At 41.5% G+C, this 14,058-nt stretch overlaps 1 protein-coding gene and 1 non-coding gene across 2 annotated transcripts in view; both read right to left on the bottom strand.

Moving 5' to 3' along the window:
- Nucleotides 1-14,058, bottom strand: part of OPN1SW (opsin 1, short wave sensitive) — a 30,223-nt gene that overhangs the window by 1,709 nt on the left and 14,456 nt on the right. Inside the window, exons 3-4 of the mRNA XM_056573073.1 lie at nucleotides 7,672-7,837; nucleotides 2,217-2,456 (exon numbers count right to left, since the gene is read on the bottom strand). Coding sequence (XP_056429048.1) covers nucleotides 2,217-2,456; nucleotides 7,672-7,837 — 406 coding nt within the window. The remainder of the gene's footprint in view (nucleotides 1-2,216; nucleotides 2,457-7,671; nucleotides 7,838-14,058) is intronic.
- Nucleotides 3,943-4,014, bottom strand: TRNAP-AGG (transfer RNA proline (anticodon AGG)). Its single transcript has one exon. It is a non-coding gene; the product is annotated as a tRNA-Pro (tRNA).

The following is a 14,058-nucleotide window of genomic DNA, read 5'->3' on the forward strand; positions in this document are numbered from 1 at the left end:
TCTTTCTGTTTGCTGGGTATGCCCGCTGTACATGTACAATGAGGATCAAATTGTGGGCACCCCAGGTAAAAATTTGTATTAATGTGCATAAAGAAGCCAAGGAAAGATGGAAAAATCTCCAAAAGGCATCAAATTACAGATTAGACATTCTTATAATGTGTCAACAAAAGTTAGATTTTATTTCCATCATTTACACTTTCAAAATAACAGAAAAAAAAATGGCATCTGCAAAAGTTTGGGCACCCTGCAGAGTTAATATCTTGTACTGCCCTCTTTGGCAAGTATCACGGCTTGTAAACGCTTTTTGTAGCCAGCCAAGAGTCTTTCAATTCTTGTTTGAGGTATTTTTGCCCATTCTTCCTTATAAAAGTCTTCCAGTTCTTTGAGATTTCTGGGCTGTCTGTTACGCACTGCTCTTTTAAGGTCTATCCATAGATTTTCAATGATGTTGAGGTCAGGAGATTGTGAAGGCCATGGCAAAACCTTCAGTTTACGCCTCTTGATGTAATCCCCCATGGATTTCGAGGTGTGTATAGGATCATTATCCATTTGTAGAAGCCATCCTCTCTTTAACTTCAGCTTTTTCACAAATGGCATCAAGTTAGCATCCAAAATTTGCTGAAATGTTATTAAATCCATTTTTCCTTCTACTCGTGAGATGGTCCCTGTGTCACTGGCTGCTATACAACCCCAAAACATGATTGATCCACCCCCATGCTTAACAGTTGGACAGAGTTTCTTTTCATAAAATTCTGTTCCCCTTCTTCTCCAAACGTACCTTTGCTCATTCCGGCCAAAAAGTTCAATTCTACCCTCATCTGTCCAAAGAACTTGTTTCCAAAATGCATCAGGCTTGTCTATATGTTCATTTGCATAGTTCAAACGCTGAATTTTGTAATGAGGACATAGAAGAGGTTTTCTTCTGATGACTCTTCCATGAAGACCATATTTGTACAAGTATCTCTTTATAGTGGAATAGTGTACCACAACTCCAGTGTGTGCCAGATCTTTCTGGAGGAATTGTGCAGTCAAACATGGGTTTTGAATTGTTTTTCTCACAATCCTGCAAGCTGTTCTGTCTGATTATTTTTCTTGGTCTTCCAGATCTTGCTTTTAACTTCCACTGTTCCTGATGACTGCCATTTCTTAATTACATTCCAAACAGAGGATATTGACATCTGAAAACGTTTTTCTATATTCTTATAGCCTTCTCCAGCTTTGTGAGCGTCAACTATTTTTTCAGTTTCAGATTTCTAGACAACTGCTTAGAAGAACCCATGGTGCTGATTGTTGGGGCAAGGTCAGATGAGTCTGGGCATTTAAAACCTTTGAGATTGACATCACATGGTCTTCCCAGATGATTGAGAGCAATCCATGACACTGGCAGGTCTCAGCTTTTCAAAGGGGGCAGTGTATGCTATAAATTCTGCAGGGTGCTTTTTTTGTGTTCTGTTATTTTGAAAATGTAAATGATGGAAATAAAATCTAACTTTTGTTGACATATATTTTAAGAATGTCTAATCTGTAATTTTATGCCTTTTGGAGATTTTTCCATCTTTCCTTGGCTTCTTTATGCACATTAATACAAATTTTTACCTGGGGTGCCCAAACTTTTGATCCCCACTGTATGCTCAGTGGTCTTTCTGTGTGCTATCTAAATTTCTGTTATTGATTACCTTACCTTTACTCACAGGACAGTCACGGGTCCTGGATCTGGCTATATGGTGGACATGGTGTTGTTTGGTATGTGGGGGTGGTTTGTGAGTGGGTGTTTTTCTTTGTTGAATGTGACCTTCTTTAAAACATAAAACTTTAATAAAATCTAATTAAAAAAAAATTAAAAAAAGGCAATTCAAGGACTAAAAACTAAATCGGAAGCCTATGTTTGGCCCTGCCCTTGCTTATAAAAATGTCAATTGTGCTGACTGGTATTGAATATGCATATTCATCTCCTTACTATCCATCTACTGAACATAAACCATAAGATTTATTTCACCATCTTCACACCAGAAGTCTTGCTTGTACTATCGAAGACCATTTAAGCAGGCTATCATACAATCTGTCCCCTCTGCTTCTATTTGTATTTACCATCTCCGGTTAGATATAAAGCCACCACTATAGTGTTAATTTTTACCCACCAGAAGGCAGTGCAGAACAAATCTGTTTAGAGATTAGACATCTTTATTTTGGCTATGCAACAGTATTCTAGCCATTACCTGTTTGTTCATGAAGGAATATATGATGGGGTTGTAAACACAAGCACTCTTGGAGAAAAAAGCAGGGAGGGTTACAAGACGCAAGTCCATTTCATGATTCCGATTGGTCACCATGTACATGGCCATAGCTGCATAAGGAACATAACACAGACAGAAGGATCCAATCATCACTATCACCATGCGAGACACCTCTTTTTCGGCCTTCTGTGTGCTCACAGATTCCTGCTGTTGTGCAGCAACCTAGGGGGGGAAAAACATTTTTTTAAGAACAAAACCCAATTGCAATAGGATGCAGATATATAGATGGGAAGATTTATCAAGGTGTTGTAAGTAACATACTGACATCAAGGGGCTTGGAAACCTTAAAAAGGATATAAAAGCAAAAATGATTGCTAACCTATTCTCAGAATAGGCACTCCTGATGATCAGCTCTTCAGCTGGACTCCACTGGCCAGATCTATGCAGTGAATTGGACTGGATGCCGTTGGTTCTCTCAACTGTGTAGTGATCATACCTGGTTACTGCAACTTACCTCCTGTTCATTTAGGGTGTAAACACCCTGCCAATCAGTGATTGATGGCCTGTACAAAGAATAGGCCATGAGAATATTTGCCAGGAAAACCTAACAGTTGTGTTATCTTTGAGTCTGCTTAAAACACCTATGGCTTTATTCAAACATTGCAGGGTCTGGAAAAAAAGTTCCCGGGATGTTCGGCGCCAACCGTAGATGGAATAAAGATGTGGTGAGTCTGTTATTTAAAAATGTTCTTTATTGCCGTATCAGGCGCGTTTCGAGGTCTTGCTCTTTATCAATGATTATGGCATACATACATAAAAGCATTATCAATGGCCATAAAAAGCCAGTGATAATGCTTTTATGTATGTATGCCATAATCATTGATAAAGAGGTGCAAGACCTGGAAACGCGTCTGATACGGCAATAAAGAACATTTTTAAATAACTGAGACTCACCACATCTTTATTCCATCTACGGTTGGCGCCGAACATCCCGGGAACCTTTTTTCCAGACCCTGCAAACTTGCCACATCGAGTGTGCGGCTACACATCTCGAGCAACCCGGACGGCTGCACCGCAAACAGCATCCAAAGGGATCACATATACCAGACATCCACAAGGTTGTTGTGTGCCAACACAACCTTGCAAGGTGAGATTATCACTTATATCCACCTTATTACTTTCACCTAGTTCAAACATACTGCCCAATAGGAAGCTCTGTTTTTGTATACAGCCCCACCAATTTATTCAAACATTGCAGGATTGGTATGCTTGTTAAAGCCAGAATTAGGAGCGGAAACAAAGTTAAAGGGTTACTCCGCTTCCCAGGGTCTGGAACATTGAGGTACGAACGCTGTGTGCGGGCTTCCGTGTTCCACCCGCCCCCTGGTGACGGCCGTCGTGCCCCCTTCCCATAGACTTTCATTGAGGGGGCGGGCGTGAAAACGGAAGCCCGCACACAGCGTTCGAAACTCAATGTTCCGAACACTGGGGAGCGGAGTAACTCTTTAAGAATAATCATGAATAATATACTTCCCCTGTGTCCTGGGTTTGTGTTCAAAATACTAATAATAAAAATAAAATATTGAAATACTAAAAGTGTGACATTTTGAATTCAGTTTGTGCAGCCTGTTGGCCTAAATCCTCATATTCCCTTTAACCCACAGCTGATAAAGAACAAAAAAACACTCAATTAAGTGAAAAAAAACAAGGGCTCGTCCGGGATTTGAACCCGGGACCTCTCGCACCCTAAGCGAGAATCATACCCCTAGACCAACGAGCCTAACTTCTTTAGCACTTGTTTCTGACTTCAAAAAAAGTTAAAACATCTGGATGCCACATCAGCAATTTATTCACTATAGCAGGCATAGGCAACCTTCGGCACTGCAGATGTTTTGGACTACATCTCCCATGATGCTCTTACAGCCAAAATGCTGCCAAAGCATCATGGCACTATAGTCTTCTTTTTTTTCTGAAGGGGTAGATACTTTATTCAACCTTAGACGTACCCCTTTTACTGTGTGCACAATGTAGCTAAAAGTTCCAGTATGGAAATGATATAGCCTTAAATGGGCACTGTCATGAAGTACAAAAATTGATATGTTGTAGTACTTAAGTACTACAATATATCTCTAATATACTTTAATTAAAAAAAGTGATTTTAAACAAGTTTAAAATCACTTTTAAATTCGGCCACTAGGGGTCGCCCTCCTAGTGGCCGAATGCATTCAGCAGTGACGTCACTACTGGATTTCGACTCATTTCAGCCTGGCAATGAGTCGAAATCCAGGCACTGCTGTGCTCGCTCCCGCCTGTCAATCAAACAGGCGAGAGCAAGCACACTGATAACTGGGGCTACGCGCATTGGCCAGCTCCACTGGCCTCGCGCGCGGCCCCGCCCGCCCCCGTTACCCTGTCCGGAGGCAGCGCTCGCACTCATTGCTGCGCTGATCCTCCGGATGGGTAAGTTATTTAGAATAGCTACCATTATTGTAATCGGTCCCGGGTCTCGGCAGTATTATCGTGCACGGCAGGCCGGCGATGCTCCTCTACTCCTCCTCCCTGGATAGCACATGCACAGGTAAACAGGGAGGAGGAGACCCCGGAGCTGCCTGCCGCGCTATTGGCAGATCATCTATGCGCGCTCCCGACAGGAGCGCTGCATAGACGATCTGAGGGCGGAAGCAAGCGCCCAGCAAGGCGTCAGTGACGTTGCGCTTGCTGGGACGCGCTGCTTCCTGCCCTGCTTTATAGAGCAGATTTAGAAGCACTAAATCTGCTCTATTAAAGCGATTTAATTTTTTTTAAAGCCAGGTAGGGGGTTAGGGCTAGATTACTAATAGGTAGGGACAGATTATATTATATATTACTTGGTGGGAGCTACACTTTAAATAAAGTTAAAACAACTTAGCTCCATTATATATATTTTTTTGTTATTTTAATCCTTATTTACAGACAACTCAATTTAAACTGTTAAAACTGGTCTTGCACAATCTGTGTCCCCCCCATCCATCTCTGACCTGTTCTCAAAATACCACCCCTCATGTAATCTCTGATCATCTCGAGACCTTGGTCTATTGAATGCCCTGGAACTTAGAGACTTGGTACCCAAGAACAACCTATTGTACCAGTTGGTGCTTTATGGACTTCTTCTTGAGTTCACGATGTGGAGGCCATTCCAGAGGCCTGGCTCCTTATTAAGTTTTATAAGGACGGCATATGGCTGGCCAGGTACCACCTCATCTTAAAGGGGTACTCCGGTGAAAACCTTTTTTCTTTTAAATCAACTGGTGGCAGTAATTTGTAAATTACTTCTATTAAAAATTCTTAATCCTTCCTGTACTTATTAGCTACTGAATACTACAAATGAAATTATTTTCTTTTTGGAATTCTCTCTGATGACATGACGAGCACAGTGCTCTCTGCTGACGTTATTATAATAACGCTTTATTTATTGTTGTTGTTCTTAGTGGGATTTGAACCCAAGTCCCCAGCACTGCTAACCACTGAGCCACCATGCTGCCCTTAGCATACATCTGCTATGCATGGTTGCTAAAATGGACAGAGATGTCAGCAGAGAGCACTGTGCTCGTGATGTCATCAGTGTTCCAAAAAGAAAGGAATTTCCTCTGTAGCATTCAGTAGCTAATAAGTACTGGAAGGATTAAGATTTTTTAATAGAAGTAATTTACAAATATGTTTAACTTTCTGCCACCAGTTGATTTAAAAGAAAAAAGGTTTTCACCGGAGTACCCCTTTAAGCAGGGAGTATAGGTCCATCCGGGACTGCTGCAGGTTCATCCACAGCCTGCTCAGAGACTATTCTATCTTTGACATCCCAGGCATTAATGAAGAAGAGGACTAATGCCCCTCTACTTCCCCACCTCCCCATGTGTTTGCTGAGTAGTTTGGCCCTGTGATCGCCCCTCCCCATAGATGCCACACCACTTTTCGATCACAGATTGTAATGTATTGTTTTTCTACTTTGTTTCTTCAATAATGGGTGATGAAGCAGAATGTTAGTGCAGCATGTGGTACAGTGTATAGCTTAGGTAACCTGTGCTATATATTGTACTGTCATCCTATGTATGATCGTAATTTATTGTATTGTATTGTATTGTAAAAAAAAAAAAAAAACACCAAGAAAAACGACATGTGGGTTTTAACTTTGGCGTTTTTGCAGGTGGTTTTTATTCTATTTTGGACATAAGCGATCCAAAAAAGTGATGGAGGCAACTTTTTTTATAAAATTTTATAGGGTACCATTGAAGAAAAAAAAAAAGATACAGTAGTCATGGAAAAAAAATTTCTAACGAAATTTATCTTTTCTATAACGAAATTTTTATCAATTTCTAAAACAGGGATCCATTTATGTGGGCGGGCAGGGACCTAAAAATGTAGCCGACAATAATGAAAATGTAGTGTGTGTGTTTTTCACTTTTTTTTCCTTTTTTTTTTTTTTTTTTTTTTAATTTTTTAGGTAGTACTACTACTCCCAGCATGGAACACACCATGATGGGAGGAGTAGTACCTGTACTTCTGACACCCGTTGCAATCTTTCTGTATAATGTATAGATGTGGCTGGCCACTCTTCTAGGGTCCCCTGCACTGTCGTATATATATACACCTATTCATATTTCCTGCAGAGAGCTGTGATTGGCCAGATGGTTCCAGCCAATCACAACTCTCTGTGGGAAATATGAATAGGTGTATATATACTTCAGTGCAGGGGACCATAGAAGAGTGGCTAGCTGCCCGCATCTATACATTATACAGTACGATCGCATCGGATGTCAGGAGTGACACCCAGGGCGATATGTCCATTAGTACAGGTACTACTACTCCCATCATGGAACAGTGTGTTCTACCTAAAAAATGTAAAAAATAGAGGGGGAAAAAAAGTGAAACACACACTTTAATAAAAATGTATAAAAATGTCTTTATAAAAAATATTAATTTCCTTAAATACATTTTTTTCCATCACTACTGCATCCTTTTTTTTTTTTTTTGGTACCCAAAAAATTTTGAAAAAACGTCAAAGGGCCAAAAATGCAATTTCCACTCAAAGGCAAAAAAGGCCAGAAAAAAACGCCAAACACAGAAAAATGCTGTGGTGTTTTTTTCAACCGTTTTTTTGGGGTGACAAAAAAAAAAACAAATAACAAAACAAGTAGAAACTTAGCCTAAATCCTCAATGTGTGGTTATTACATAATGCCATCTCTTTCTTTAGCCTCCTCAGACTAGCTCGATTTAGCCTCAGGCTATGCCTTGGGCTCATAGGCTATATTCAATGCCCTTTTGCCCTATTCTTCTACCTCTGTAGTTCGTCATCATTGTACCACAAGGTCAAAACTAACAGCTAACATATTTGAAACCCTTAAGTGACACTGTGATATAGTGATACATTTGCAATATTATTCAGATTATGTATTAACTTACCGCTCGCAGTGCTCCCAGTAGTTGTGCATAGGAGAAACAGATGAGGGTCAGGGGAATAACAAAACAGAAGATGAATATAAACCAGGTGTAATATTCACTGCGATACTTCGTGCCAACAGTGTACCAGTCTGGACCACATGAACATTGCAAACCTTCTGGAATATACCTGGATTGAAAAGAGTTGGAAAATAATAACACCATTAAAGTAAAAAATAGAGGAAAACTGAAAAGAAAAAAGAACACAAAGGCAAAAAAGGCTAACAGTTTATGTATGATCTTAAAGGCATTATCCAAGTAAAAAAAAAAAAAAAAAAAATAATTACAACACGACACCTGTCATCAGGTTGTGTGTGGGGCTGCAGCTCAGTTCCATTGAAGTGAATGGAACCAAGTTATAATACTGGACAGGTTTGGTGCTGTTTATGGAAGTATTGAAATGCTAACTCCTTTATATCATAACTGTCAGTTATAATAATTTTTAACATCGCTCAAAGGTATGTCAAAAGTTTTGATCTGTCAGGGTGTCAGTATTGAGACCACCACCAATCTCTAACTACAGGGTGGGCCATTTATATGGATACACCTTAATAAAATGGGAATGGTTCGTGATATTAACTTTCTGTTTGTGGCTCATTAGTATATGTGAGGGGGGAAACTTTTCAAGATGGGTGGTGAGCATGGCGGCCATTTTGAATCCAACTAGTTTTTTCAATAGGAAGAGGGTAATGTGACACATCAAACTTATTGGGAATTTCACAAGAAAAACAATGATGTGCTTGGTTTTAATGTAACTTTATTCTTTCATGAGTTATTTACAAGTTTTTGACCACTTATAAAATGTGTTCAATGTGCTGCCCATTGTGTTGGATTGTCAATGCAACCCTCTTCACCCACTCTTCACACACTGATAGCAACACCGCAGGAGAAATGCTAGCACAGGCTTCCAGTATCCATAGTTTCAGGTGCTGCACATCTCGTATCTTCACAGCATAGACAATTGCCTTCAGATGACCCCAAAGATAAAAGTCTAAGGGGGTCAGATCGGGAGACATTGGGGGCCATTCAACTGGCCCACGACGACCAATCCACTTTCCAGGAAACTGTTCACATAGGAATGCTCGGACCTGACACCCATAATGTGGTGGTGCACCATCTTGCTCTAAAAACTCAGGGAACGTGCCAGCTTCAGTGCATAAAGAGGGAAACACATCATCATGTAGCAATTTTGCATATCCAGTGGCCTTGAGGTTGCCATTGAAGAAGAATGGCCCCACTATCTTTGTACCCCATATACCACACCATACCATCAATTTTTGTGTTCCAACAGTCTTGGAGGGATCTATCCAATGTGGGTTAGTGTCAGACCAATAGCGGTGGTTTTGTTTGTTAACTTCACCATTCAGATAAAAGTTTGCCTCATCACTGAACAAAATCTGCGTAAACTGAGGGTCCTGTTCCAATTTTTGTTTTGCCCATTCTGCAGCACCTGAAATTACAGATACTGGAAGCCTGTGCTAGCATTTCTCCTGCGGTGTTGCTATCAGTGTGTGAAGAGTGGGAGAAGAGGGTTGATGTGTCACATGACCCTCTTCTTATTGAAAAAACTAAAGTTGGATTCAAAGTTTCCCCCCTCACATATACTAATGTGCCACAAACAGGAAGTTAATATCACCAACTATTCCAATTTTATTAAGGTGTATCCATATAAATGGCCCACCCTGTATATTGATTTACAATGAAGCCCATCTTCTGCAATAATTCGGATTGGGCTGTAAATCGAGGAGTGAAGCTCACAGCTTTGCACAACTTTATCTGGAGATTGGTAGGGGTATCAGCATTTGGAGCCCCAACTGATCACTATATACACTACAACAATACAGCATATTTCTTTCTCCTATAGCAAAACTTATGTAAATATGTCACATATCAATACAAGCACATGTTTTGAGGGAGTGCCGAAAACAACTATGTAATGTATATAGCCAGCTTTACCCAGGGTTAGAGTAAGATAAGTAAAGCAATGTATGTACTGTATACAGTTTTCAACGGTGTATGCATATCAATGACATAAAGACTTTAAAAGGTATACTAAGGTGGCACTTTGTCCTTGAGAGGTGACGTAGGGTTCCCATGGGTGTTTGAGTGATGCGTGTGTGTGTGTGTGCATGGGTGTTTGAGTGTTTGTTGGTTGTTGTTGGGCTGTTAACTCTGGGGACTTCATGATTGCACTGCATCTGTTTCTGCCTATTGTCTTGTACAGTGGTCCCTAAACTTACAATATTAACCCCTCAAGGACACAGCTCACTTTCACCTTAAAGGGGTAGTCCAGTGGTGAAAAACGTATCCCCTATCCTAAGGATAGGGGATAAGTTTGAGATTGCGGGGGGGGGGGGGATATCTCTGTACGGGGCCCCGGCTCTCCGCCCAGATAGCAGGTGTCGACCCCCACACGAAGCGGCGGCCGACATGCCCCCTCAATACATCTCAATGGCAGAGCCGGAGATTGGCGAAGGCAGCGCTTCGGCTCTGCCATAGAGTTGTATTGAGGGGGCGTGTCGGCCGCCGCCTCGTGCGGAGGTCGCCACGCCCCCTTCCCGCGGGCTGTCAGGGCTCTGTACAGGAGATCGCAGGGGCCCCCAGTGGTCGGACCCCCCGCGATCTGCAACTTATCCCCTATCCTTAGGATAGGGGATAAGTTGCTCACCACTGAGTCACCACTGGACTACTCCTTTAAGGACGCAGCCCTTTTTTGCAATTCTGACCACTGTCACTTTATGCATTAATAACTATAAGATGCTTTTACCGATTATTCTGATTCTGAGATAGTTTTTTCGTGACATATTCTCCTTTATGTTAATGGTAAATTTTTGTTGTTACTTGCATCCTTTCTTGGTGAAAAATCCCAAAATTTCATGAAAATTTTGGAAATGTTGCATTTTTCTAACTTTGAAACTCTCTGCTTGTAAGGAAAATGGATATTCCAAATACATTTTATATTGATTCACACATACAATATGTCTACTTTATGTTGGCATCATAAAATGGACATGTTTTTACTTTTTGAAAACATTAGAAGGCTTCAAAGTATAGCAGCAATTTTCAACATTTTCATGAAAATTGCAAAATCATAAGGGACAGATGTTACAGAACTACAACTCCCAGCATGCCTGGGCAGTCTAGGCATGCTGAGAGTTGTAGTTTTGCAACATCTGGAGGGCTACCGTTTGAGCACCACTGTAATAGTGGTCTCCAAACTGTGACCCTCCAGATGTTGCAAAATTACAACTCCCAGACAGCCAAAGGCTGGGAGTTGCAGTTTGGCAACCACTAGGAAGGCAGCAGTAAAGATAGCTTTACTGCCACCTTCCTTGATGCTCCACGCCGTCGCCTCCCTACCTGCGCCGCTGATCTCCGCTGATGCCACCGATGATCGCCGGTCCCCACCGCATCTTCTTCACAGGTACTGGCCGCCATCTTCTCTGCCAGTTTCCATGTCAACCCCCCGTCTTCAACTGCCATTGGTCAGTACTCATTGCTGACTAATGGCAGGGGATAGGAGGGGATGGCACCACAGCAACCTTGCTCCTATGCCTTAGGATGATCATCCCTATTTTCCAGGCAATCGGGTCACCAGAGACCCGATCAGCCCGGAATAGCAGAAAATCGCATGTCTGAATTGACATGCGATTTCCTCTGATCGCCGACATGGGGGGGTCTCAGGACCCCCCTCGGCGATGTGCCGGGATGCCTGCTGAATGATTTCAGCAGGCATCCCGGTCCGGTCCCCGACTGGCTAGCGGCGGGGACCGGAATTCCCACGGTCATATCCATACGCCCTACGTCCTTAAGGACTCAGGATGCAGGGCGCATGCATACGCCATGCGTCCTGAACAGGTTAATTGGTTCCAGAACGACCATTGTATGTTGAAACCATTGTATGCTGAGACCATAAGCCACCAAAATGGCATCCAAAAATAGGAAAAAGTGAGGATTAAAGAAAAATAAGTAGATAACTAATATAGATAAAGCAAATCCTTACATATAAAAGTAAGAAAGATCTGCTGGGAGCTTTAAATCACTGTCTATGTAGAGGACGGAGGCTTCTTCAGGGTCCTGTACAGTACACGCAATGTCCTAAAAAAGTAACATGGAGCCGCCCTTACCTGGTGTCCAAAGGAGCAGATAACCCTGGCACAGGTACAGAGTAGTACAGAACATGTAATACATCCCTGTACTGTAGGGGGCGCTACCAGTCAGTACATGCACTTCAGTAATACAGGTGTTTTACCAGCAAATGCCCATTCTGAATGTGTCTGTTCTTCCAACCATTGACATGTTTCGCAGATCTGGACTATCCGTAGCATTGTAAGTTGAGGGATCACTGTATTATTCTCCTGGTGGGTGAAGAGGTGCTTCTGTGGAGTTCTCTGGAGAGTCTTTGTTATGCTTTATTTTGTTTTGTTTTTGCAAAAGTCTTAAATAAATACTAAAAAAAAAATAAAAAGGTATATACACTTTTTGCATCAGTGTTTCCATTATTTGGGATGTATCCAGTCTTTGAAAACATTATTTAAATAGGCCACTTTCACACAGCAGTATTTTTGTCAGTACTTTGGCATCTGTATTTGTAAGCCAAAATCAGAACAGGAACTTAAAGGGGTACTGTGGCCCTAATACATCTTATCCCCTATCCAAAGATAGGGAATAAGAAGTATGATCGCGGGGGTCCCGCCGCTGGGGACCCCCGCAATCTGTCATTCCGCTCCCACCTTTGTGAGCTCTCCACAGCGCTGGAGGCTCCGAGTGTGAAGCGTGACGACCTTGGAGCCGGAGTATCGTGATGTAATGACTCCGCCCCTGTGTGACATCACGCCCCGCCCCCTCAAAGCAAGTCTATGGGATCACCAAAGCTATGCCTACCAAACCTATCTGGCGTTCTGAAGTAATTGTTTTATTTTTATTTTTTTGCTATGTGTGGCAAATTTATCAAGCCTGTGTGACCTTTTGATAAATTAGAAGCATGTATGACATCAAGAAGCAAGAAAACACAGAAATCACTTACAAAAGGAAGATAGTGATAAATCTGAGATGCTACTTCCATTAATCATAAGGATCCAAAACAATACTGGAGGATTATTGATACAGTAAAAAAAAAGTATCGAAACAATACAGTGATCCCTCAACTTACGATGGCCTTAACATACAATCATTTTAACATAAAATGATCTTTTCTGGACCATTGTAACTGGAAACCAGACTCAACATACAATGCTTTGGACAGTCCAGATCTGTGAAACGTGTCAATGGCTGGAAGAACTGACCAATTAGAATGGGCATTCACTGGTACAAGACCTGTATTACTGAAGTGCATGCACTGACTGGCAGTCTGGTAGCGCCTCCCTACAGTACAGGGAGGTATTACAAGTTCTGTACTACTCTTAACCTGTGCCATTGTTAGCTGCTCCTTTGGACACCAAGTAAGGTCAGCTCCATTTTACTTTTTTAGGACATTGTGTGTACTGTACAGGACCCTGAAGAAGCCTCCGTCCTCTACATAGACAGTGATTTACAGCTCCCAGCAGTTATTACTTTTATTTATAAGGACTTGCTTTATCTATATTAGTCATCTACTTATTATTGTTTAATCCTCACTTTCCTATTTTTGGATGCCATTTTGGTGGCTTCAGAACCAATTACCAGGTTATGATCTCAACATACAATGATTTCAACATACAATGGTCATCCTGGAACCAATTAATATTGTAACCTGAGGGCCACCGTATAACCAGTGAGCCTAAGTATGTTACCTTTTCTTTACATTCCATTTACAATAGACTAAAGCCACACTGTCCATACAGCAGTATTTCTCCGTACTACCTATGGCTCTAGTCACAGACCGGCCACGCTCTAGTCTGGTCTGTGTTATGCAGGTATATGTTTAATTTAAGAGATAGAAAAGCATGGTTGTCAATGATTTTCCATTCCTTAAATAAAAGGTATACTGACATATACCAGGAGTGGACAGTAAATGTGCATTTAGTGTAAGTGGAAGAAGTACATCCATTGTGGTTTTAGAAAAATTGCCAGTGTGCAAACCACGTCTTGTTAATAAAGTGATAGTTTGATTAAAAAAAAAGGGAGGGGGGGGGGGGGGGGTGTCACTGATACATATGGATCCCAAAAGCTGAAATTTTTTTCAGCCTATTCCTAAACCAATGTTAAAATTGCTGAGACCCTTTCTCAGTTATGTGTTTCAAGAGGTGGATTTTTCCATTAGAAAAATCCACTTTGGAATCAGTGTCAGAGAGCCAAGGTATACGCTCAGATTTCTCATGTGGATTTGCTACAGTTTAGGCCCATAGGACATCCATGCCATGGAGACTATGC

Source organism: Hyla sarda, chromosome 4, assembly GCF_029499605.1.
Source record: "Hyla sarda isolate aHylSar1 chromosome 4, aHylSar1.hap1, whole genome shotgun sequence".
In the NCBI taxonomy this organism is placed as follows: Eukaryota; Metazoa; Chordata; class Amphibia; order Anura; family Hylidae; genus Hyla; species Hyla sarda.